Below are 26,199 nucleotides of genomic sequence, written 5' to 3' on the forward strand. Positions count from 1 at the left end.
GGGTTGTAGAGTTGCAAATAAATAAAAGAATTCATGCTCATGTTTAAATTTTGAGAAAGTCACATTTATTGGAACATACAACAAAGTAACAATGGATTCCCTCCATATGTAATCATTTCCACAGCAAGTCTTAGTTTATTGCTCGAGATAATTGTTCTTAAAATGTACCCTTTCTAAGCAGCTATATAAATATACTTTTATTACTGCTGTATGTCATCAGTGACAGCATTTTTCTTTTTTTGCAGTTTTGATCAGCATAATATGTGCACTTTCATTACTTGTGTAACTACATTTTAGAAAAAGAGAGCTACAAGACTTTGTCCAGTAAAAATAATATTAGAAAAGGAAACTAAGAAAACTTGTGCTTTTGTTCGCAAAGTAAATAACATATAACTTCATAATAAAAGATCAACTAATGATTAGTTCATTACAAACAGCACTTGCCTATCCTCCCCACAGGGAATTTCAACAGCACCAGATAACATTTTGTCTCTAAACAATTTCATTCATTTTGATCGTTTGCTGTTGTAGCAAAACCATAACACTATACAATACAATGAGCTATATACAATAACTAACATAGTGAATGCAGTCAATCACACCAACAGACCCATATGCACACCCATATTCTATCAGAATTCCATTGCTCACACATTTGTTTCCAGTATTCACATGCATCCCCCACCCATGCACACACATAACTTCTTTCACTCTTCACTCACACTAGAAGCACATTTTATCATGAAAATGATTGTGTTTCACAGTGACATTACTACTTTTCTTAAAACTGAAACAAACCAGTTCATTTCATAAATGAGAAAACTCTTGTGGTGTAGATAAAATGTAAACTCAAAAGGAATTTTTTCAATAGTATGTATTTGTGATAAAAAGCCAGCTTGGTTCATTGCATTGAAGTATTCATTCCTAACATAATCACCAGTACAAATATTTCTCAAGTATGACACCAGGTACGTAGAACAATCAAACCACCCTTCCTACTCAGTATTTCAGCCTGTCTCCAAATTGGTCAATTTGCACCCTCAATCATGCTCACACCTCTTAACACATTTTGATTCCATCTCTTAACAAAGAATGATTTCATCGCAATGGATGACCTACTTTTTCTTCATAGCAACAAAGATCAAGCTTGTAACATAAAGATCCAAACTTAATTTAAAAAATAAAAAAAAGTTGGAAGAACAAAAACAATAGGCACAAACATTTCACTATTAAACCTCTTCAAGAAGATACAAATTATCTTACAAAGAAATCTGAAAATAAATGATTCATGCCAATTAATTTTAACTAAATCAGAGAAATTTCACTCCCTGAAAGATATCAATGCATGGATACAAAGCAAGGGTAACTTGAAATTATGTATGACATAAATAACTTATTGCTTAGTTTTCAGGGTTTTGAAGTAATTGAAAAGTACCTACCTCCAAAAGTTACAATACCATAGTACAAAAGTGCACTATATTCATAATAATAGAATGCTATGAATATTGATAACACTGTTATTTATAAATTTCTATCGAAAAATGTCTTAAAATAAACTGATCTCACAGACTGTTGCTTTTAGTCATTTCAAACATACGTTCATATTTTAACAGTGTTAACAGAATAGTCTTCTCACAATTTAAGTGAACTTAATTAAAATTCATGTGCGCTCAGTGAAATTCTTTGCTTCCTGAGTGAGTGGTAAACATAAGAGTGCGGAAAACAAAAGTACTTATTTGCTCTTATATTCTTCTAAATGAAACTTTTACTCATTAAGACAGGACATGAGCATGCCACACAGTCCTACTTTGTGATCAACTTCTCCACCTGTTTATCCTATTATTGCCACGAGAAAGTGCTGTACCTGTTTCCCAGATAGTCTGACTCTACAACCAAATCACAAACAACGGTTCCAAAAAGCTAATTGTAACTTAACCACTCCAAAGTGATCAGACAATTTTTCTAGCACCATAAGACTTCTATTGCAGATACTCACATTCTTATAATATTCAGCCATAGTTGACAACCTCTTCTCTCTTAAGATCAGGAAAATTTCCCTACAGAAATTTTCTTACAAAGTTTGAACCTATCTCAAAATTAATATCACAATTTTAATAACTTTGCTGGCTGGTTAGAGTCTCCTCAGTATGAATGAAACTATACTCAAATGACTCAATGATATTGCCTGCAAAGCAGCGTTTTACAGTGGCACTTAATAATAGTAAACATTTACTCCAAAATGATCTGTTATTTACACACCATGACTATTATCCTTTTAATTTGTTTTCACCCGTAAAAACTTTCTTATTCATTCATACAATGTTAATCTATGATATTGGTAATAAATGCTTTATCTACATCCAACCCACTCCCAAAAGGAACAGACTAAAAACACAAAACAAATGTGATAAATATGTAGAAGTTCTAAATAGATTTACAAATTCATTCCTTTACAAGATTCAGAATAAACTGTCCTGACTCCTCCTCAGCAAAGAAGTGTCAATATCACATGATCGCATCATTGTATAAACCCTTTTCTGAAGTTAAAGTTAAGAAGAACATACAAAACATTACATAATTTCTCAGGTAGTCATGTACACTAACTAGAAGACATACTGCCAGACTGCCCTAAAATGAGCACTGGCAAATCAAAGCATCAAATGAAAAGATTAAAATACGAAACAAAAGACGAGAGATAGAGAGAGAGGTGCTCATAATGTCATACACATCACACTGCAAGATAGAAACTAAACAAACTGACATTCGTTTACCTACTCTAGAAACATTTGTGCTTCCCTCAGAGTAACTGGCTAAGGGAAGGGCGACCATCACCTCAGGGTAGCCATTAATATCACAAGGGCGGCGACGCACGACGACAGCAATCTGCTCGCAGACACGGTGGGTGTGCCTCGACTGGTGTCCGAGCACTCGCCTGCCGAACAAGAAGAACGTCAGTCACACGGTCAGTCAGGTCGAATCGACGTCAACGAAACAAAGGAAAGTCGTACGAAAACGAAGGAGAGGGAGCCGCGTTCTCTCCTACCTGAGCTGGTGACGTTGAAGGTGAAGGGCGCGGGCGCCGAGGCGTGCGACATGGCCATGCCCATGCTCAGGCCCATGCCCGCGGCGTTGGCGTTGCCCCTGGACCCGCCGTAGCCCGGCGCCACTCGCGGGCAGGACTCGCCGCTCGAGGAGAAGTGCAGCACGCCCTGGTGCTCGCGGTACGCGAAGCAGAGCCGGCGCGCGCCCCGCGAGGACCGCGGCAGCGGGCTGGTGATGAGGAAGTGAGTGCCGTTCTGCTCCCAGCGGCCGTGGCACGTGTAGGCTGCGGGCAGGAGAGGCCACACCGTCAGACAAGCTCGTCGGCCAAAGCCAGGCTCAAGGCATCGCGACGCGACGCGAGACGTACCTGACACGACGTCCGGCTCGGGCGCGCCGCAGTCCCTCCTGAACTCCATCGTGTCCTGCGTGGAGCAGCCCATGAAGAGGTGCAGGGCGCCGGTGGCGGTGGCGGCGCCGGGCCCCGTGCCGGCGTGCTCGCGCTCGCAGGGGTCCACGCCGCCCAGCCCCAGTGCCAGGGCGCCCTCGTAGCCGAAGCCCCGGCGGACGCGGCGGCCCTGGCCCTGGCCGTGACTGTGCTCCGCGTGGTCGTCCCCGGCGTGCGCGCCGTGGCTGTGCCTCGCCAGCCCACGCACGCGCCGCCCGCGGCCCGACTTGGAGTTGGCCATCGACGAGCTCTTGCTGTCCAGCTCCAGCAGCCTGCGGGAAGGTCGGCGTCAGCACCACCAAGGACAACGCATCACAGTAACAGTCTCCGCGGCAGAGGGAGCGCCTGCGAGGTAGGCAGCACGGGCATGGCGGAGCGCAACGGGACTGCCTACCCTCCAGGCGCTCCCAGAGATATCGAAGCGAAGCCTAGACGGAGCGCTCACCTCTCGTCGCTCGGGTAGGTGCCCCAGTGGGTGCTGGACTTGCTGGGCTCCAGCAGGTCGTCGATGTTGCCGTACTCCGGCGTGTGCGGCCGGAAGCGGCCGCCCTGGCTGTGCGGGCGGCTCGGAGCGCCCGGAGCGCCCTGGCTCGGGACGTCGACGCTCGCCTTGTTCGAGGAGCCGGCCCCCGGGCTGGCGTTGCTCTTGACGATGGCGGGCCGGTGCATGGCGGGCATCTTGTCGACGTGGAGGTCACTCGGGTCCGGGATGGCACCGTCCATGTCCTCGTCGTCGATGTCATCCTCGTCGTCCTCGTCCTCGTCTTCATCCTCGTCCTCGTCGTCGTCGTCGTCGCCCGCGGCAGCGGCCACCTGCGCAAGAGCACCGCGTTGAGACGCCACGCCGCCACTGACCCTCCCCCTCCCCCTCCCCCGCACTCAGGACTCACCTCGATGACGGCCTTGTGGCCGCTGCTGCGCTTGGAGTGGCTCCTGAGGTGGCTGCGGCGGTGGCTGGAGCCGCCGAGCGCGGAGTCCCCGACGGGCAGCTTCTTGCCCTCCTGCTGCTGCTGCTGCTGCTGGTTCTGCAGCCACTCCTGCCGCATGGCCAGGTCGGCCTTGATGCGGGCGTCCCGCTCGTCCTGCTGCTTCTTCTTCTTGTTGAAGAGCCGCGCCTCCTCTGCGGACCCAAACCAAGCCGTGCAGTGAAGCGGACCGCGGCGACATGACATTCCCCTCCCCGCGATCCAGCTGGGACCCAGGACCCGCGACACGTACCTTGCTGCTCGTCGATGCCGGCCGGGCGCCGCCTCACGTCCCGGGGCGCGCCGTACGCGCCGTCGGGGCCCTCGTCCTCCTCCTCGTCCTCCTCGCCGAAGCCGCCGTCGTCGTCCTCCGGGTTGTACTCCTGCAGCGCGCGGCGGTACCAGCGGCCCGAGGTGGCCGCCGAGGAGCGGCCGTGGGACGGGCCGGCCGACCGGGCGCGCCGCTCCTCGCGCAGCAGCCCGGACACGCTGAACTTGCCGAGGTAGGGGCACTGCTTGGGCTCGGGCATGGACGCTGCGGGCAGAGAGAGACAGAGCGTGTCAAGGCAAAGCCGCCACGAAAGGGACGCCAATTACGCGGCACGCCGATACGCGATGAATTGGTGGCAGGCAGGCCGCCGCGGCGGGGCGGGCCGAGCAGCGCGCTAAACGGCCAACGGCCGAGGCAACGGCCCCACAGCCTGCATCATGATTCGGGCACCGCGCATGCAACGCCGTGCATTATGCATTCATGGCCGATAACGCGCCGCGACACTGATTGCCTCGATATTCCGGCCGCCGTATCGATCTATCGATCTATCGAGTCGTGTCGCCGCAGGAGAAGGACGGCGGCGCGAGAACGGGAAGGGACTCGTTTGGCCGGCCGATGAGGAATTCGGCAGTCGCCGGTCGCGCGCACAGTGCGCCAGCAGAAACCAACTCCAACGCTCGAACTCCACACACCTCCCGCGCGACCGCGTCGCTAATTAAAGTCACGGAGTGGAGTAGCACTCTTTATTTTTGTTTTTTATTTGTTTTCCTCTTTTTTTCTGTCGGTCCGCGCTGGCCGAGGGCCGCGGCCGCCATCGAGATACGGAAACATATTGGGCGATCGGCCGAACCCTCCGCCATCCGTCAGGCAGTGCGTCCGTGGCGAGGAACCGGAGCAGAGGGCGCCGCCCTGGCAGGGCTGGCAGGGCTGGCAGGGCTGGCAGCCAGCACCGAGGGCGCAGTGGAAAGCCCTCCGTCTCTCTCGCACCCGTGCGAAACGCCGCGCGGGAGCGAGAGAGACAGCGACGTAAGCGCGCGGCCGCCTGGCCTGGCTTGACTGCCGGTTGATAATTCTTTTCCATTATTTACCCGCGGCTCGGCGGCGAGGCGAGCGTAATTTCCAACTGGTATTTTAATTAGCCGCAGCGTTGACGAGGCGAGGCGGCGGGTCCTCGCCTGGCCTCGCCTTCGGCAGCGCGTCGCAGCAGACTGAGAGCCGTTTCCGTCGCTCTGTCTCTCTCGCACTCATGGGGCGTCCCGTTAACGCGCAAGAGAGACAGCGACGTAAAGGACTCTCGGAATCAGTCCGCAGAGCGTCCACATTTTTTGCGCGCCGCCTTGCCCTGGCCGGGGCGTGGCGGGCTCGCTGGGAAAGCACTTGCTGGAGATGAAACTTCCAGGCCATGAAAAATGAAGCAGCAGCGAGCGAAGGCTTTCTTAACCCCGTGAATGTAATTCTGTTTTGATTTTCTTGCGAAAAGTCGAGAAGCGCGCGCGTGCCCGGGCCGCATTCAACATGGGGCTATTATTCGACGAGCAGCCCGCGCTGCCGGACGCGTCCGGACGCGCCCTGCCCCTTTTTGGATCCTCATTCCGCTGGCCTCGCCGGGCCTCGCTGGGCCGGGCCGCGCCGGCCTGGCTGGCCGGGCGGTAAGTGACTGATGTCTCTCTCGCTCTCGAGGGACCGCCAGGCCCCGCGCCGCCCAGCGCCGCCGCCGCCAGGTGAGGCGCCGCTACATCATAATGCCGTTTGTTTCCGAAACGATTCGTCATGTCGATGGAATGGAATGGCGATTTTTCACCCCGCGTGGCAGCGGCCGTGGCAGCGGCCGTGGCAGCGAAGGCAAGGCGGGCCTGGGGGCCGTGCCAAACACAAAACAGCCCCCGCTGACGGCGAGGACGGGGCCCGGCCGCCGCGAACCTCGAGGGAGCTGCACCGACCCCGTTTCCCCCGAAAATGAATAGCAAAATCCGAATTCCGTGAAAATAATAAATCCGCGACCGGAAGACGGGGAGCGGCGCGCCATGAGGCGCAGCGCGGCCGAGAAGCGACGCGACACCCTGCGAACAAGAAGCAGGGCACGGCGCGGCACGGCGCGGCACGGCGGGTGTTTCGCGAGAGTCCTACACGCGAACCGACGGGGGGCGGCCGGGGGCGGCATAGCTGTACTGGACGCATTTGCTTTGCAAATCGGCAGCGGCGGGGGTGGCCCAAGGGGAAAAGAGGGGGGGGGGAGTCCTTGTCTTACAGCCCCCCACCCCCCCGGCCCCGCCCGGCCCCGCCCCCAGTCTCGACTGCAGCTCCTGCCGCATCCATTAACCCCAAAGTCTTCTCTTCTCTTCCCGGGGACCGTGAGGGACCGTACATAATTCACCAGCCTAATGAATTACATCGCCTCCGCTTCTGCTCGGCTGCTGCAGCCGCCAGGGCGGCAGGCCGGCGGGGCGGCGGTGGCGTTCTGGCTTTCGGCGCCGAGGGCCAAGCGAGGCGGCCGGGGACGCCGGGCGGGGCGGGGCGGGGCACGGAGCGCGCTAATTTCAAAGGTGGCTTCCAGCTTCCAGCTTTCAGCGTCGCCGTCGCCGCCGAATCACAAACTTTGCCCCCTCTTTTTCACCCGACCGACCCGTCCGCTCCAAGTCGCCGCAAACCAAGTCGGCCGCTGCTGTCAGGCAGCCGTCGTCGTCGTCGTCGTCCCTCTGGAGCTCTCGAGTCAACCGTGCGGACGAGCCTCACACGAACGGCCAGGACGCCGCCGGGTGGGCGGCGTGACGGTGCGCCTAATGGAGGCGGCAATGGATTAGCGGAGAACCTCCCCGCCGCCCCTTTTACCGCCGAGTCTTTTCATTTCGCGCGTTTTCTGCCCAGAAATAAGCAAAGTTTTAATACTAATCAGCCGCGAGAGCGGCGCCACCGCCGCCGCCGTTCGGCGACACGGAACCGCACTCGGGGGCGCCGTCGGCCGCGGGGACCCGCGGGGACCAGCGGGGACGCGAGAGGAGATGACGATGAGGGCGTTACAGTGAATCCTCGCCAAGATGGTGGCGCGGCCACGGCGGCTTACAAGGCGCGCCAAACACACAGGTCCTCGCTTTATGTGCTGCCAGTGCTTCCAGTGCCTCCGTCCGGCCGTTCCAGATAAGACTCGTATAACGCATGTTGATATCGCCCGCCGATTTATGGCCGCCCCCCGGGGCCAGGCCGGGCGTGGCGTGGCGGGGCGTGGCGGCCTCCTTAAGTACTTCGTACTTGCTCCGCGGCAGTGGCGGTGTCAAACGAGTCGTGAAATACTCGGCGGCGGCACGCGAAGGCAGGCGGAGCAGCCCGTCCACGAACTGATCACATCGACAGCCGCGCCATTCCGAACGACGCCCCGTCTCTCTCGCACCCCTGCGGCCCTACGCCGCGGCCCGCGAGTGCGAGAGAGACGGGGCACTGTTCGGAATCAGCCCCCCGCGCCGCGGCCCCGTAATAAAGGTTTTCCCGACCAAAGTAAGTGCCAGTCATATTTAGTTGTGCGCCCCGCCGCGCCCCGCCGCCGCCGCGCCACAATCGCCTCATCGCCGGCATGCGTGCCTTGGCATGGCCTGCAGCCCGCCCCGCCCCGCCGCCTTTTTGATTTATTTTCGATCACAGTAATGCCCGGCCGCATGCGACAAAAGGGCAAAAGACGTCGCCGCCCCAACGGCCCGGCCACCGCGCCGCCGCCACCTCGGCCGCAATTTTAATCTGAGAGTTCTTTGGCGGAGCCACAATGGGGAACGGGACGGGGCGAGGAGAAGAGTCGCTGCCGAAGCGGCCGAAGCCCACTGCTGCTGCCTGGCCGGGCCACCCGGCGACCTCCCGCCCCGCCTCTCGCGCGGGCAGTCATGCAGAAGAGAAAAATTGCCAACTTTACAGAAGAGGAGCGGCCCTGGTGGAGGCCCTGGTGGAGGCCTTGGTGGAGGCCCTGGTGGAGGCGGAGGAGACCCCGGCCGAGGACGCGACGACGAGCACCACTTGCTGGGCGCGGTGCCTTGCTTGAGCCGCCGTCAAGTTTCGCTAGTCCCACGGCTTACCGTGGTCAACGACCAGGCCGAGCCCCGGCCGGATTAACGCACTGCTTGGAGTAGTTGCGAACCCGGACGGACGGAACGCCGAGCGGCCGAGCGCGCAGTCAGTCAGAGCGGCGGTGAATTCGGCGACGTGGTGAGTGGAGGCGGTGCGGGAAGGGCGCCCTGGGGGCCGCGGGGCCGCGCGCGTCAACAACTGTCGCACTTCGCCATCACCCTCCCCCCCCCCCTTCCCGCTCCGCGTCGGAAAGAGGTGCACAAAGTGAGTGTGCCGTGCGCCAATCACAGTGAGAGCTCCGGCGCAAAAATAGTGAGCGGCGCGCGCACTCACACCAACGACGGCGTAAACGCGCCGAAAAAAAATAAATCCAGCTATTTCAAAAAGTGCGTGCGACTTTACGACTCACAATGACACCCCCCCCTTTTTTACCATGTTGACAGGAACTTGTCGGTGTGTGTGTGTGTGTACGTGCGTGTGTGCTTGTGTGTGTGTCCTAATTAAGCCTGTCCCCGGCTCGCCGCGAAACAAGCCTCTCCTCAAGGACGCACGAAGAAAGGGCCTTCTCGTCCAGAGGCAGCAACACCACCCCACTCACACACAGCACGCTATCAGGGCCAGGCAGCACGCTCATTCCGACAGGGAGGCCCCTCTCTCCTCTGACTTATGGGGCGTCCCGTGTCGGCGCGAGAGAGACAGAGCGACAACCCGCTTGCGGTGAGCCTGGCCTGCAGCCGTCGGGGGGATGAGCGAGTGCTGCCAGCCAGCCCACAGTGGATTTGCCAGAAGACCGGCGCAGGCGGTCAAAATCTCCAGACGCGTTTTGGGCCCCGAGTCGCTAAACGGTACTCGGTCCGAACGTGTGACCCCACCAATGGATTGCTCTCCGAACGAGGAATCCATTGGTGGGGTCTCACGCTTGGTTCGTGTCCTGTGTAGTGACTCCTTGGCTCAAAACACGTCTCGAGTTTCGGCCGCCTGGCCAGTGCGCCTGCAGCCAGCAGTGTAGGCCAGCCCGGCGCGCGCCGGAGCGCGGAGCGGCCGCGCGTTGCCTACCCCGCACGGCGCTCGCGGCCTGGAGAGGCTGGGCCACTGGCCGAACGTGGAGGTCGGGACAGACCAAGGAGGGCACCGGTTTTATTTTCACCCCGCGGCAAAGAATCAAAGCGCTAATTCATTTAAAAGCCCCGAGGTTTGCAGTGCCCCTGCCCCGCGTTTGGCCGGGGCGGTGACGTCATCGCCACGTTAATTAGCGAGAAAGCCGCGCTAATCTGCCGCGGCGTTTGGGGCGGACGTGGCGCGCCGCGGTCAAACACGCCGGCCGGCCGGACGGAGGGAAAAGAAGGCCAAAAGGGCGGCAGGGAGAAGCACTGTGACATGTCGAGTTCGGTCGGACGAAGCACTGCGAAGCACCGGCACGACGAACGCACAGAGTGCAGCGTGAACGGTGGGCCGGCTGCTGTTTGGTGGCGGGAAAAGGCCGCAAACAAGACACAGCAAAAGTGTGTGTGTGTGTGTGTGTGTGTGGCGGGGCGCCGGCCGGAACGCCATGCGGCTTTGGCTTTTGTCGTCGATTGGTGCGTCAGTCACTCGACGGCGGAGCGGGGCGGAGCGGGGCGGAGCGCACGCCACCACCATTAAGGCCTTGCTTTCACACACAGCGTAGCAGCGCCTTGGCGCGCGTCGCACAATTTCCCTTCGCGCTAAATTCGCGCGGCGCGGCCCCGAAAGAAGAAAACACAGCAGCGACAACAACAACAGCCGCGCAATCCATCAGGGCGCGGCGGGGCGGGGCGGGGCGGGGCGGGGCGGGGCGCGGAGGAAGTCGCCTGATGGACTTCCTCCAGAGACTGCGGGACGGGGATGGGCGGGGCGCGGCGCGGCCGGCCCACCAGCCGGTCGGTCGCAAATGAATTGATCAGCCGAGCCAGGCAGGCCAGGCCTTGGGCCAGGCCTTGGGCCAGGCGGGGCGGCCCGGCCGCCGGGACGGAGACTGATGGACACCGCGACAGGCCACGCCCGGCCACGCCCCCAGGACTGTCTCTCGCTCGCTCGCTCTCACGGGGCGCCCCGAGAGTGCGAGAGAGACGGAGCACTGCCCTGGCGGGGCCCTGGCGGGGCCGCGGCTTCATTTTTAGGCAAAAAGCCGTCGCCTTTTATCCGTAACGATGACGGATGCCCGCGGATGGCTGCGGATGCGGATGGCCGGCGTACTTACTGACGAGGGTGACGAAGGGCAGCGTGTTGCGGTCGAAGTTGGCGGGCAGGCAGGCGTCCTCCTGGCGCCGGGTCTGCGCGCCTGCAACAACAACGGGAGCAGCTCAGACAACAGCAGCAACAACAACAACAAGAGCAAGGGGTGGCGGCGCCGCGTCGACAACATGCTTTTGCTTATAATAAGATTGCGGGCGTGACGGGGGACAAACGACCATCTCCATTCAGCCCGCTTAATTCTTGGCTCGGGCCCTGCTGGTTGCGGGGCGGGGTGCGGGGCGGGGTGCCTGCTCCGCCGGCCGGCTTTTATGACGGCGTGCGCGACAGGCTGGCCTAGGCTGGCGCAGGCTGGCCGGCGAAGCGGGCCGCGAATTTCGCGCAGTTACAGTGGAATCCCGAGCGAATCGCCGCATCTCATTGCCCCCCCTCTCCCTCCGCCCGGCAAAGGGACACCTTGCAAAGTGTCGAAATGGGCGGCGTTGCAAAGGCCAAAGTCTTGAATATATAACGGGGGAATCCCAGCCGGTTCGGCCAGGTTGTATAGCGGTTACGGCCGCCATTCGCCACGGTACGGGCATCCCCCCCGCAAGCAGCGCCGCCGCCAGGCCCTCTCCATCCGCCCCGAATTTTCAAGGGCCTCTGTGCCAGCCCTGCTGCGGCGGCGGCGGCCGGGCCGCCTTGAGATATATATCGGCGGGATAGTCCCAGGCCGCGCGGTCCAGGCCGTCAGCTTGTACAAATGCGCGTTCAGCGCCCCGCCGCCCCTTCCCGCCCCACGCCAAACATCCTCGCCGCCGCCAAGCAGCGCCGCAGCGCCGAGGAGTCTCTCGTCCAATCCGGCCGCCGAATTTTTCATACGCGGCCTCTCGCCGTGCCCACGCCCTGCTTGTCGGCGGCTTGTCGCTCTCCAGCAGTGCCGGCGGTGCCAGCAGCGCCAGCGGCCGAGTGACGCCGCCGGGGCGTGTTTTTGTAACACTCGCCGCGCGCTTTGTTCGTCTCCGTGTCGCCCGAGAGTGCGGGGCGGGGTGGGGCGGGCTCTCAGCTTGACGCGCAACTCGAAACCCCCAACCCCCGGACGGCCCCCACGGCCCCGACGTCCCCGTCGAGCAGAGCCGAGGCGTGGGAACACGAACAACATTCCAGCTGGCCGAGCCTGGCCGAGCCGAGCTGCCCCGGGCCAGGCCTCGGCCTCGGAGTGGGCGAGCTTTGCTAAGCGTCACTGACATGACGGCAGTCGGCACCGCGAGAAAAAAAAGAAAAAGCAAGGACGCCTCCCTTCCATTCACTCCCCTGCTTCCCTCCCACTCACTCACACGCTAACACACACGCTCGCGCTCTCTCTCCAACCGCGAAACTAGAACTACGCGCCGCCACCGCAACAGCAAGCAGCCCTTGTATCGTTGCGTGGATGAAAAATAACTGTCTGTACGCGCGGACGTTTGCTCGCTACTAGCGCTCTCTCTCTCTCTCTCTCTCTCTCTCTCTCTCTCTCTCTCTCTCTCTAGGAACTTCTCGTCTCACTCTATGAGAGCTAGGAGATGAGAGAGAGAGAGAGAGAGAGAGAGAGAGAGAGGAGGAGAGAGAGAGAGAGAGAGAAGTACAGCGAGGCGCACATGGGGGTTAACGAGCCAGTGATTTATAGTGCGAGTGGGGCAACTTATTTTGTATGTGTGCCAAAAATGAGCGGCCCAGCCCCACCCCCCCAAAGCAGCAGCGTGGCACTGTAAGTTCCCTCCCCGCGGCGCCTCGCTGCCTCGCTGCGTGCGAGTGGCAGCCCTGGCGGCCCCGCGCGGACTGGGACTCGCCGGACTGCCCTCCACGGCGTGCTGCAGCGCACGCACCGCCACCGCGGCGAGAAGAGAGAGAGAGAGAGAGAGAGAGAGAGAGAGAGAGAGAGAGAGAGAGAGAGAGAGAGAGAGAGAGAGAGAGAGAGAGAGAGAGAGAGCGATGCAGCGGGGCGCCAAGACGAGGCGCGAAAGAATGGCGGGAATCGGGGCGAGCCTCGCTCCATTAAATTACGCGGGGAATTTGGCGCGAATGCGGCTTTGGAATGGCGCGCTGTGCGCGCAAAACGGTGGAGGGGCGCGGACCTCGTTCGGCGGTTTCTTGTCCTTCGGCCGACAACTTTTCAGATTGCTGAGCGCCGCCTTGAGAGAGCGCCGCGCGCACAATCGGCCTCTGGTTTGTTTTCATGGATAACTAACTCCGGCCTGGCGAAGACTGCATACAGCCATGGGCCGTTGTAGGCGCGCGGGGGTTGGAAACAGCAACGCCATTTTTGCAACTGACATTATAGTAAGCCAGAATGTAATTGCATTTGCGAGAAGAAAAGGTTCCGGCCAACGACGGCGAGCGCAAATGACCTCCCGGGCGCCGCCTGCCGCCGCCAGCGCGGCGCGCACCACGGCCAGGGCCTGCTCGGCCTCCACGAGGAGGGCTTCGCCTGGCCTGGCTTGGCGTTGCCGGGCGTCGCCAGCGCCATGCCAGCTTCATTAAAACATCCGGCCTTCAATTACGACCTCGCCGGCCTCGCCGTACCTACACTCGCTCCACTTCGCAGCACTTCATCAACAAGTGCGAGCACGGCCAGCCCATCTCACTCTTTCCCCCGAACATTGCTATTATGATGATGACCTTCTTTCCTTCCCCTCGAAGAGGCGAGGCGAGGCGACCGCGTCGCGGAGACGCCACGTCAAAAACGTCCTTCCTTTTCTCCGCGGGCTGCAGCGGGCCTTCCGGACCGCGCCGCACAGTGGGCCAGAAGAGCGGCGGAAGCGGGTGAAATTCTAGACGCGTTTCGAGCTCTACATAGTCGCTGAACAGGACTCGAAGCGACCGTATGACCCCATCAATGGATTGCTCGCTGGAAGAGCAATCCAATGGTGGGGTCACACGTTCGATTCGAGTCCCATTAAGCGACTCTGGAGCTCGAAACGCGTCTAGAATTTTGGACGCCTGCACCGGTCTTCTGGCCCACTGTGCGCCCAGAAAGCCACAAAAAAAAGGGGCAACCAGAACGGCGGGTAACGACCGCCGCATAATCAAATAACGCAAAAACGGCAACGGAACGGAGCGGGGTCGAAAGCGAGACCGGCGTCCGGCCCAAACTTGCGGCCATTCCCGTCGGCGTCGGCCCGGTTAGTTCATACGCGGGCCGCGGGCGGTGCCGGCGGCGCCAGCACACCTTGCCGCCCGAAGTTCCCAAACTGAAATCAAGCGATTCCCCGCACGCCCTGCAGGCCCTGCACGCGTTGGCCGAACAGGCCGGCCAGCCATAAATCCAGCCAGCCCGGCCGAGCAGCCAGGCAGGCAGCCAGGCAGGCAGCCAGCCGCACTACAGCGGCACGCCGAGCGGCCAGCACTGAGTGGCACAACAAGTGTCCAGAGTGGACCGGCAGGCTGATTCCGAACGGCGCTTCGTCTCTCTGTCTCTCTCGCACTTACGACGAGGTGTCCCGTAGGGATGCGAGGGGAGAGAGAGAGAGAGTGACGGGGCACTGGCCGCCGCCAGTGAATCAGAATCAAGCGCAGCCAACGCCGCGGCATTCGAGCGCTGCCGGCACTGCCCTGCCGAAGAGAACCAGCGAATCCGGAAACCGCGGACGTCCCTGCTTTACCTTTCCAACAACAACAACAAATGAAAACCAGGGAGGGGAAAAAGTGCGGTCCACTGGAGGCAAATCAGTCCCGGCGGCCGTCAGTGTGTCGTCGAGATTTGATTGGCTCGCTAAGTTGATTTTGGCGGCGCGAAATCACTTTGCGCCTACACCCTTCGCAGCGCGCCTCGCACCGCCATGCCGACTCATTTGCATGCCCACTCCCTCCCCTCGCCCGCAGTGCTCGCGGCGGCCGTGTATCGTCCAATTTCCAATTTTTATTTCGGTATTTTTTTCCTGTCGCTGTTTATTTTAAATCGCTCCGCCATCGAGACGGCGGTGCCTGTCCCGGTCACGTGTTCGGCGGAGGGACGGACGGCAGGAAGGAAAGGACATCCAGCGCGCCATGAAGACGAGGACTGCAAATCTGCAATCTGCAGCCCCCATAGGCGATTCCAGTGGCGAAGCGCGTCACTTCCGGTCGCGACGGCGCCGGGAAGCAGCTTCGAAAACTCGGCCCCAAAACAACAAAAAAAAGCAATTTTTGTTTTTTATGGTCTTTGTGCCAGATTCAATCATCAGCTTGTTGCATCTGTGACAGCCAGCATGGACTACTGTGATATCGCTCTATTTTGAGTACCTAGCACGGCGGTTGCGGCGGCGCCTCCCCCCCCCCTCTCTCTCTCTCTCTCACACACACACAGAGCTGCATCGCGGGCAGGCCAGGGCAGGAGCCTCGCCTGGGGCGCGACGCGCGGAGCCCCGACAACAAACAGCCCAACACCAGCGGGGAGGCAGCGCGGCAGCGCGCTCGGCAAGCCGAGGAAGCGATTACTGCAAGCAAATACTCCCCGGGCCGGGCCGCCTGCCGCCTACACTCTGCACGCCACCGAGCCGCGACAACTTTCGTCTCTGCGACGTTATGGATCCGCGTGCTGATGCCGAGAGTCGCTGTCGTCGCTCTGTCTCTCTCGCACCCGTACGGGACGCCCCGCGAGCGCGAGAGAGACAGGGCGACGATGACGACCCTCGGAGTCAGTCTGCAGGCTCCGCTTGCTCCGCGTCCCCGGCGTCGTGTTGATGGAACGCGCGGCCCGCGGCGGTGTTCGACAAGTGTAGCGGCGCGTCGGCGTGCTCCAATCAGACTGGATCAACGAGGCAGTCATGTGGGCGGGCCGAGCACCGCGTCGAGCACCGCGTCGAGCACCGCCACGCCGAGCACGCCGCCGCCGTCGGCGAGTCGTTTTGCCTGTGTCATTCCATTTCCGGCGTCGCTTCGCCACGCTTGGCGATGCCTCGCGATGCCTCGCCCCGAGTCACTTTGCCGCGTTCGTCTGTCACTTTCAAGTCCATCTTCGCCTCCGCCGTGCCTCGCCGTGCCGCGCGCCGGAACGGCGACCACGTTTCCGCCCCGCCAGTCATTTTTATCTCCTCCTCTTCCTTCTTCTCCTTCTCCGCCATACTTTTTGGCCGCGCTGGGCAGGGCGCCGGCAGGTGGAGAGTCACCATGAAGGGAAAGAACAAGAGATAGGACGGGCGGCAGGGGGCAAGGGGGGGGGGAGGGAAAAAAGGCTGGCATCATTTTCACGCGAGACGCGCGCGCCAAACGGAAATAAATATTTATAGGACGAAAGCCGCGCGGCGATGAAACGAGAAGTCAATGTTGCTCCTTTCGTCTCTGGAGAATCGCGTCGCGTCGGAGCGGCCGCGGTGGGGGGCGGTGGGGGCCACGCCGGATAACGAAACAAACAGAAAGAAAGCCGATATGCAAAAATTGCAAAAATGGCCGACGGGGCTGGCAGTTGGCTTGGCCGTGCGCCCCGCCCCGCAGGTGTGTCGTGCACGTGCATACCGCACGGCCCCCGCAGCGCGGCGTGACCCAACAGATGGGATTGGATATCACTTGACGGCAAACATTGGGGGCTGTTACCCCGCAGGTGCCCCGCCCCGCCTCTCCAATCTCCGCGTGTCTCGGGAAAGGCGCGCGTGAGAGCAGCAGCGCGGTCGTAGCTCTTTTCCCCGGTCGGTCCGCGCGGCTGGCAAAGATAGAACCAGCGGCCCAGGCGGGCAGGCAGGCAGGCAGGCAGCCCAGGCCGAAAGGGCGACTTTCAACTTTCGTCTGATTCGCGAGTTATTGCCCATAAACGCGACTTATCGCCGGCCCGGCCGAGAGACACGGCGAGGCGAGGCGGGGCGGGGTGATGCCGGAGCCATTCGGGAGAAAGAAGACCAACGCCATGTATCGCCGGCCGGCATCGGGGCCTTCACGACGAGGACGACGAGCGGCGCCAAAACGAGGCATTCCCGCAGCCAGCCGCGACGCGACGAGCGTCGAGCGGAGGTGGGCGGTGTCTCTCTCGCCCCCTGTGCGTGCGTACGGTGTGTGTGTGTGTGTGTGTGTGAAGGGGGCTCCGCTCAGTTTAACGCCATCGGAACGAAGCCGCGCTGAGATACGCCAGGTGTGCTGCGCTGTGCTGCGCGGGTCGCGGTTCACAAGCAACCGACAGGCTGACTCCGAACAACGAGGCTGCGGCGCTGTCGGCGGCGCCGCGCCCTTCTCTCACTCCCTCGCACCCCCTGCGAGATGCGCCGTGGGTGTGCGAGAGAGACAGGGCTCGACGAAACCACTGTGAGCGGCGCCTGCCTGCCTGCAGAGCGGCCCCTAGAGCGTCACCCCCGGTAAATCAAGCCAAGCCTCATCCCCATTGCAGGTGTCGGGAACATCTGCCTGCCGCGCCGTGCCGCTGTGCCCAGGCTGTGCCATTGCGCCGGGCCGCTCCGGGTACCCATGGCGGACCCCCGTTAAGGGCCGTGCGTGGCCGTTCTTTGCCAGAGGGCCGTAGAGATGTGCGGCTGGGAGATCCTCGAGAAATAAGGGCGGCTCCCTTCGCCTCCTCGCAGGGCCGGACCGACTGGACCGCTACTCGAAGACTGGCCGGCCGGCCGCGCGCCCCGAGAGTGGCCTCATGAATCGGCCGATCGTGCTGCGGGCTGCGGCAAAGGCTGCGGCCGAGGCTGCGGGTGCAGTGGAAGTCGCAGTCCGATCCATCGAGTGGCAGCTGGGCTCGCGGTCCGGGCTGGCTCTCCCTCTCTCTCTCACATGGGGCGCTCCGTATCGGTGCGAGAGAGACAGACTGTGCGGAATCCCCCGCCCCGCCCCCACGCGACACGGGGCCATAAACACGCGCAGCACGCGCGTAAAAATGCCGCGCGTCCCGGAATCGGGTCGGCCGATTTGGCATAGGGCGGCGGCCGTGTCGGGGCGGTGCTGCCCCCCCCCCCCTCCCCCTCCCCCTCCCCGATTCCAGGGCCGGCGACTGAAGCCAAGTGGCCTGGAACGCCGGAACGGGCCGCGGAAGACTGTTAATTTGCGGAACAAAGGGTGAGGCGGGGCGGCGGCGCCCGTTTCGAACACCGACGTGCAAATAACCGTTTTTTTCTTTCCGCTCTTTCCGCGCCACTATATGCCGCGCGCTATTCGCAGGGGCCGAAATAAACTCGCCGGTCGGCCAAGCGGCGGCCGAATTTACGGTGGGCAGCACCGCGAGGAGGAGGGGAAAAGGGGGGGGGGTGAATATCGAGAGGGCAGCATTCCAAATTCAAGCCAGGTGGGTGCCAGGCCGACGGGGCAGTCCCACGCACGAGGAAATAGGCCGTGCCGTGCCGCCGCCCGTGCATTCCGGGGAGCGAAAGTCAAGCTCAAGTAAGCTGAGTCAGCATCGCCGCGCTTCGCCGCGGCACCGTCCTACGCACTCCCAGCAAAAAAAAAGGGAAAAAGTTTTTTTTTAATTTTTTCGCAGTGCACCGTCGCCGAGCGACACGGCGCCGCGCCGTACTCACCAGTCTGCACCTCGACGACGTGGCTGTCGCGCCGGTAGAACTGCATGCACAGGAAGCCGCTCTGGCTGCAATCAGAGGAAGCGGGGAGTCAGTGGGGCTGCACACACACACACACACACATTCTCGCACCTATTCAACCTGTACAGCATCCCCCCCAAATAACCCGCTCTTGTCGTGGGCGCCTCAGAGCGATTCCACTACAGTGCTTTCGTCACTCTGTCTTTCCCGCTCTCGCCTACATGGAGCCCACGGAACACTCCGAGGGTGCGAGAGAGACAGAGCGACGAGAGCGTGGAGCGGCACTTTTCGCTCGTCATTTTCCTCTTCTTCTCCAAAGCGCGATCGCGGCCCGCTTCCCGCTGTCGGCCGGTCGCGGTGCTACACTGGTATCGCAAGCCGCGCCCTGATTGGCTGCCGCCCAACACGAGTGCGCAGCTCACGCCCCACAATGGATACACGGCCCCCAATACTAGTCGCGAGCGAACAAAATCCGAAACGACCTCCGAAACAAAAGTATGGAGGCGCGGTAAGCTTATAGTGTACACCCACGAAGTTGTTTGAAAAATATATTTATATTCAAAGTTGTTGTTGCCGTCGGATACAAGATGGCGATAGGCAGTGGACCGCACGGCCGGCCCGCATGGCTTTGCTTTTCAGATACGCGCCGCCCGCCGCCGGGATATCACGACTACGACTACTATTTTTATTATTTTTATTATTGTTGTTGTTCTTGTTGTTGTGATTACCCCTTTTTTACGTCCGCGGTGAATAAGATATGCAAAAGCGTGGCGGCACGCGATCGGTCGGGGCCTAAGTCGGTCCGCCGTGTCGCGGCGCCGGAACGGCCGGAATGCTGCACCGTGTGCTGGCGACCATCGATTTGGAGCACGGCCGCATTGCAAACAAACAAAAACAAACAACAACACCAAGACGAACCAGCGGCGGCCAATTTTCTTCCCGTTTCACCTGCACGGCGTGCCACGCACGGCCCCATCCGTCTTTATCTCCCGGCAGTGGCGCCTCGCTCTGTCTCTCTCGCACCCACGCGGGTCGGCCCCGAGAGTGCGAGAGAGACAGAGCGACGAGAAGGACCCCCGGAATCCGTCCGCTGGCGGCGCATCGCGGCGCATTCCTCCACCGCCCCCTCCACCGCGATGGCCGCGTTCGCCGCCCTGGCCGCGTTTTTGCAGTGACGGCGCCCCGGCACGCGAGCAGCGTGCTGTGCACAGTGGAGGCGACCAAGACCGCCACCGCGCCGCACGGCTGCGCGCCGCCTCATTCCGCGCATCCACTATTTCGTGTCTCTTGTCATACCGGTACAACCGATCAAAGAGGCAAATCAGTGTCATCAGAGAGCAATTTGGAGGAAGGCTCGGATTGCACTGATGTATTTTGGACAGTTTTCTGGCCGTGGGCTGGCCGCCCAATTTGCATCAAGTCGTCCCGTTTCCGTTCCAGTCGCTCGGCTCCGCGCCGCCGTGCCGGTTCGCGACCATAGCGGCTCGCAGAGGGAAAAAGGGCGCCGTCCCGGGCCTGGCGGCCTGGCCTAATTACAGAGCCGCTCCAGCGGACCGACTCCGGGAGTCGCCTTCGCCACTGTGTCCCTCTCGCACTCACGGGGCGTCCCGCATTGGTGCGACGGAGCGACGCAAACGACTCTCGGAATGAGTCTGCCGACGCGGAGCCAAAGCCAACGGCAAGCCGCGGGGCTACTCAAGCAGCCCTCGGCGGGGCCCTCGGCGGGGCCCTTCCCTTTGCCTTGGCCGTCTCTGGCGGCGCGGCGAGGCCAGGCCAGGCGAGGCGCCCTGACAGGCCGATTGATCTCCAATAGAAGGACCCAACGACGTCTTTCGAAACGTCTCGGCCGGCCAAACGGCGCAGTTTGCGGTGAGGGACCCCCTCCCCTCCCCCTCCCCCCACCTCCCGCACGCCGCCATTCACCCGGCACGGCCCGGCACGGTGCGGCCACTTCTTCGAGTTTCATTCCCTTTCCCGCGCAACTTCTCAAGTATTTTTTTGCCCCCCCTCCTCCGGTCCCCTTTTCAATGTGGCCAAAAGTTGAATTGGGCGGGGAAAGAAAAAGGGCCGCGTTTGCTTCTCGCGGATCAGAGCCGCGGCGATATCGCGGGCCGGTCCGTCGCCCTGCAGCCTGGCTGCCTGCAGCCTGTCGTCGCTCCGTCTCTCTCGCACTCGCAGCCTCGCGGGGCGTGCCGGATGGTGCCGGAAGGGTGCGAGGCGGGCAGCGCGACGAGGCACTGCTCAGACTACTGACCCGCAAAGCCCGCCCCTTGGATTGACCGGAGCCGAGCCGGGCCGCTCTGGCCGTCCGCTAAGGGTGCCCCAAGCCTCCCCCCGACACTCACCAGCCCATGGTAAAGTGCGCCACGATGTGGGCGGTGCGGTCGTTCTCCGTCTTGGCCTCGGTGCACGTCACCCTCATCTCGTCGTGCTGGTTGTCCTGGGGGTCCATGCCGGTGGCGGCCGCCACCACGGGGTCCAGCATGTCGACGCCGGGGCCGCGCGAGCCACCGCGGCCGCCGTCCCTGCCGTCCAGGTCCACGTCATCCATATCGGAACCTGCGACAAAAAAAAAAAAAAACATGAACCCACATCGGTGAAAAAGATGCCCGCCGTCTTTCAAACAGAGCGGAAAATAATGAGAGGATGAAAGGGCTATTTGGCAAGCGCGGTGCGACAGAGACAAACGCAGAAAGGGTTCCGGGAAGCCAAGGCGATGCCTGCAGCCCGTGCCACGCGTCTCCACGTGTGCTGTTTTATTTGCCCGCGCTGCGTCCCTGCCTTCGTCCACCTTTCCGCGCGTGTTTTCTCGTGTTTTCTTTCCCCCGGCCCGTGTGCCGCGTGTTCGCGAGCCAGCAGGCCCACGTGATATGCGGCCAAAGAGTCGGCCCTGTCAAAGTAATTGAAGTGTGAGGCCAAAGGCCGCCAAAGGCACACGAGAGGCGGCAGGCTGGCGGGCCGCTGCGCCGAGCACGCCCAAGAGACCGTGCGCGTGGTAGGCAGGCGGTACCGACACAGGCACGCACGCCAAACGTTTTAAACGAAACCGACTGCGCTGCCGCGCTCAAAGGCAGGCCAATCCGAGTGGCCGGCCACCGCCAGCCCCGGCCGGCCCGCTTCAAATTGATTTCTGTTCGCGGGGCGCCGCCGTCGTGGCCACCGAGACGACGACCATGATGATGATTTTGCAGGGCGGCCGACGGCGGCCCTACCCGGGACAGGCCGGGGGGTCTGGCCGCTGGCCAGGGGCTCCTTTATATTAAACCTTCCAGCGCGCTGCCCGGCCCATTATCGAAATATGAGCCCCACAGCCCCCTCCCCCCTCGCACGCACAGAGAAAGAGAGAGAGAGAGAGAGAGAGAGAGAGAGAGAGAGAGAGAGAGAGAGAGAGAGAGAGAGAGAGAGAGAGAGAGAGAGAGAGAGAGAGAGAGAGAGAGAGAGAGAGAGAGAGAGAGAAGCAGAGCGCGTGGCCCCCGAGTGCCCAATATATATATCGGCGGGAAATTGCTTATACCAAGCGGCCGGCGGTGACGGCCAGGCGGCCGGTGTGACGCGGTGGTGCTGGCGGCCCCGGTGGCGGCCCCGGTGGCGGCGGGTCGGGCCGGGCGGGCGCGCCGGAAGGAGATGGATTTTCATTAGCCCGATATTTCAAGTGATGTATCGGGCCGCCGATTCACCCCAGAGGCAGGCCAGAGGCGCGCCGTCCCGGCCCATCCGCCGCGGCGGTCGGTTTGACTGATGGCCTTCGGAGGAGCCAAATAAATTCCCTCTCGCGGGGCCAACGGGAAAAAGCAAGCAATTACCAACGCCGCCCTTCCCCTCCCCCTCCCCCTTGCCGACTTCGCGTCCGGCGAACCATGCGCACTTAGACCTTTGATCCGCCGGGTCGGACTTTCTGGGCGGCGTCCAAATAGTGGAGGCGCACTGCACGCCGGCGCCCTCTATCGGCTGGAAGAGCAGCCGGGGAACCCGAGGGGAACCCGGCCACCGGGACTCGGCCAAGTGCGTCAAATTAATTTCGAGCTCGCTTCTTCATGCAGTGATTAGGTGGGCCCGAGCCGATCGGAGGCGGTGGAGCGCTCGGCGGAGCGCGTCGTCGCTGTCTCTCTCGCACCCCTGCGGGCCCTGCGGGACGCCCCGGCCACGGGTGCGAGAGAGACAGGGCGACAGGCTGGTCAAGGGCGGCGTGGGAGCGCGGGCCGGGCGCGCGGCTGGAGCCTCCATGGTGGAGGGCCCTACTTTGGCTTCGGGGATTCTTGGGCACGCCCTTCACTGTAAGCCGGGGGCGTTGGAGGAATCCCGGCGCCGGGAAGAAAGAAAAAAGGCAAGAGAAGCAGCCGCCTCAAGGTCAAGAGTGCACTCACTCACGCTCGCTGGAGGAGAGAGAGAGACGGCACTACTCTGTCAAACCGCACTCGACGTTGACGATCCGCGCACAGTGGACAAGACCGGTGGAGGCGAACAAAGCTCTAGACGCGTTTTGAGCTCTAGAGTCGCTAAATAGGACTAGAATCGAACGTGTGACCCCACCAATGGATTCCTCGTTCGGAGAGCAGTCCATTGGTGGGGTCACACGTTTCGTTCGAGTCCCATTTAGCCACTCTGGAGCTCAAAACGCGTCTAGAGCTTTGTTCGCCTCCACCGGTCTTCTGGCCCCCTACTGTGCGGCGGCCGACTGCCAGTGCAGTTGCAGTCCGCGGTTCGGACTCCAGGTCGCGTTTCGGCTTTCAAAGAGAGCGTCTTCAAAGTCGCCCGGCCGAGGTCTGCGGGTGGCGGCGCGGCTTTCTAGAGAGCGGCGATGGAAACGAAAACGAAGATGAAAATGGCCGTGGGATGCTGGATCCGGCGTCCGGGCCGACCTCCCGACCTTTGAGCAAATGAAGCAACTGTAGTGCTTCTATTCATCGGGACGTCCTCGGCCAATTACCGACTCGGGCGGGGCGGGGCGACCTTAAGGGGCGCTCGGACTCCACAAGGCGCCGCGCCACAGAGGAAAACGACAAACAAAAAAAAAACTTCGCCAGACGCTGGCTTTGCTTCCCACCGCACCGCGAGGTCCTCCTTCGTTTTGTTTCCCAAATCTTCATTAAAAAAAAGAAAGACACAAAAAAAACCTTGTGGTTCTCAAAGTTGCGCACTGATAAGCCAATGCTCTCGGCGCCTCGACTCGAGGACCCTTGGCCCCCGCGGCCCCCGCGCCCCCTCGGCCAGCTCATCGCTTCGTCGAGTGGCCCTCCGAATGTCCGCCTTGATTCGCCCGTTAAGCAGAAGACCGATTCCGAGAGTCGTTTCCGTCGCTCCGTCTCGCTCGCACTCGCGGGGCGCCCCGCAGAGGTGCGCGACAAAAACGACTCTCGGCATCGGGCGGAGCGGAAAAAAGCGAGGAATGAAGACCGTCGGTTCCCCGCCACTACTCACCGGCAGTCAAGTTGGAGATCTTGAGGCTGGTGTTCTTCTGGTGCAGCGAGTAGGAGCGGCGGTAGTCCAGCGTGAGCCAGTGCGAGTGCGCAGAGAGCCAGCCGGGGAACTTGCACCGGGGCGGGGCCGTGGCTGAAACAGGCAGAGTCAGGCACACTGGAGGTTCTTTGGGTGAATCCAAGAATATTCAACGTTAATTTACGAAGATTCTTCTTAAATTAACAGAGATGCCTCGCAAATTTACGACGAAGTTCCGTAAATTGACAAAAGTACCTTCGCCAACGATTTTTTTTTCCAGAGACATCTTTGCAAATTCTCAATGTATGTTTCTCGATATGTATTTCTTTACAGTGCAGCCGACCACTCACCTTCCGCCTTGTACAGCGTCATGGTCCTGGAGCCCTCCATGTCCGAGGACAGCCCGTTGCAGGTGGCGTCGCCGCTCTGCGCCACTCGGAACACGACGCCCGCGTCGTGGCCGCGACCCATGCCGCCCATGCCGGCCAGCCCGCCCAGCCCGGCCTCGTCGTCCAGGCCCAGCCCCACGGCCAGCCCGTTGCCGGCCAGCGAGTTGCCCGAGTTGACCTGCTCGTACACGAAGCAGCGGAAGCGGTCCTCGTTGGAGGTGGCGTGCGAGTGGTGCACCTTGCCCACCAGGTAGCGCGCCGAGCCCTCCTTCCACGTCGCCAGGCACTGCAGCTCCTCCGCTGCAACAGGGCAAAGCAAACACCGCCACGTCAGTCTCAACAAGAAGCAAACACAGCTGAAAAAAAAAAAACCGAAAGAAAAAACGGGTACACAGCCGCCGGCGCCGGTGGCCTGCTGACCGGCACTCGTCGAAACGCGCCAGAAATTGGTTTGCAAAACACGCGTCCCCGCCCCGCCCCGCCCCGCCCCGCCCCGCCCCGCCCCGCCCCGCGCGGCACAGTGGCCGCGCTGATTGCAGGACAGCCCCGCAACCCGCAGCCCACTCGGACCGGCAATTTACATTTTCAATGGTTATTTCCTGATTGGGGCTGCGGGGGCCTGGGGACGGGGTGCTTCCTGAGGCGGGCCGAGATGGCGGTCAGCGAGGCGAGCGGACAGGCAGGCAGGCAGACAGACAGAGGGGCGGAGCGCGGGGTCGAGTTGCGTCACAGTCACAGTGGGCCAGGCGGCCTGCCCGATAGGCGAACATGACTCAAGACGCTGTGAGCTGCGCTTGGCCTGGCAGGCAGGCGGAGCGCCGTGCGGGTAGGCACCGCGAGCGCAGGGCTGCGCGCCGGGATGGCCTACCTCGCAGGCGCGCTCCACACACTGTGAGGGCTAGAAGCAGTTCCTCAAACGGGACTGAAAGCAGATAGACACACGGCGGCACCAATGGATTCCTCATTGGCACGGCAATCCGTTGGATGCATATAGCGCTGGATTCCAGTCCAATTGGAGGACGTTACGGCGCCACGCGGGGCAGAGTGGCGCCCGCCAACTGCAGCCGACCAGGCCCCCTCCCCGGCCTCCCCGCACGCGTCCCCTCATTACCACACTGTGATGGCACAAACGCAGTTACGGACTGCAGCGCAGTGCAACGCGCGCCCCGCAATCTCGCACCACGCAAACAGAACGCGCGAAAAAAAAAGAAAGAAAAAAAAAACAGCGCGGGGGCTGGTAGTCGAACCCGGGACCGGAATCAAGGATCACGCAATGTGGGCCGAGGAGCAACGTGCCCGACAGTGCTGCCCTCTGGTGTGGCCAGCGTTAATTAAGTTGGCCTGAGAGGACAAGGAGGAACGAGACGAAAAAAAAAATCCGCGCGCTCGCATGCTGTCTCTCTCTCCGTCACACACTACGCAGCGCGCCGGAGTGAGTGCGTGAGTGAGAGAGAGAGAGAGCGAAATAGAGAGAGAGGGCACGCACGCACCGAAAGGGGCAGCAGCCTCACGGGGCAGTGCGCACGCCAGCACATGTTTCTTTCTCTTTTACGGCCGCGCGTGCGCGCGTGCGTGAGCGCCGTAGCGTGTCCCGCTGTTTGCGAGCGTGCGGGAAAGCGCGCCAGTGTGTGTGTGTGTGTGTGTGTAGGTGAGCGCGTGGGCAGGCGCACTCCCTGACCTGCCGTACACTGCCATAACAGCCGTAAGCCGCACAAGCACGAGGAAGTATGGCTCGGACTGGCCAGCGCCGTTATGCCCTACAAACAAACACACACACACACACACACACAAACACACACGACGTGAAGAAGAGAACACGATTTTCGAGGCCCTGATTGCCACATCACACGCACTAGCGGCGCTAATTAATTAATAGAGCACCCGCTCCCCCCCCCTCCTCCTTTTCTCCTACTTCTTCCTCTTTTTCTGGGTTCCA

The 26,199-nt window shown here is 60.6% G+C and overlaps 1 protein-coding gene across 1 annotated transcript in view; it reads right to left on the reverse strand.

Moving 5' to 3' along the window:
- Positions 1-37: 37 nt before the first annotated feature.
- LOC117646260 overlaps positions 38-26,199 on the reverse strand; it is a 104,666-nt gene continuing 78,504 nt past the window's right edge. The window contains exons 7-17 of the mRNA XM_034387096.1: positions 24,225-24,563; positions 23,857-23,988; positions 20,784-20,997; positions 18,421-18,485; positions 10,989-11,069; positions 4,706-4,987; positions 4,378-4,607; positions 3,933-4,300; positions 3,410-3,759; positions 3,044-3,325; positions 38-2,932 (exon numbers count right to left, since the gene is read on the reverse strand). Of these exons, the coding sequence (XP_034242987.1) occupies positions 2,829-2,932; positions 3,044-3,325; positions 3,410-3,759; positions 3,933-4,300; positions 4,378-4,607; positions 4,706-4,987; positions 10,989-11,069; positions 18,421-18,485; positions 20,784-20,997; positions 23,857-23,988; positions 24,225-24,563 (2,447 nt within the window). The 3' untranslated portion in view covers positions 38-2,828. The remainder of the gene's footprint in view (positions 2,933-3,043; positions 3,326-3,409; positions 3,760-3,932; positions 4,301-4,377; positions 4,608-4,705; positions 4,988-10,988; positions 11,070-18,420; positions 18,486-20,783; positions 20,998-23,856; positions 23,989-24,224; positions 24,564-26,199) is intronic.

The sequence above is a fragment of the Thrips palmi genome, unplaced genomic scaffold, assembly GCF_012932325.1.
Source record: "Thrips palmi isolate BJ-2018 unplaced genomic scaffold, TpBJ-2018v1 HiC_scaffold_19, whole genome shotgun sequence".
Lineage (NCBI taxonomy): Eukaryota > Metazoa > Arthropoda > Insecta > Thysanoptera > Thripidae > Thrips > Thrips palmi.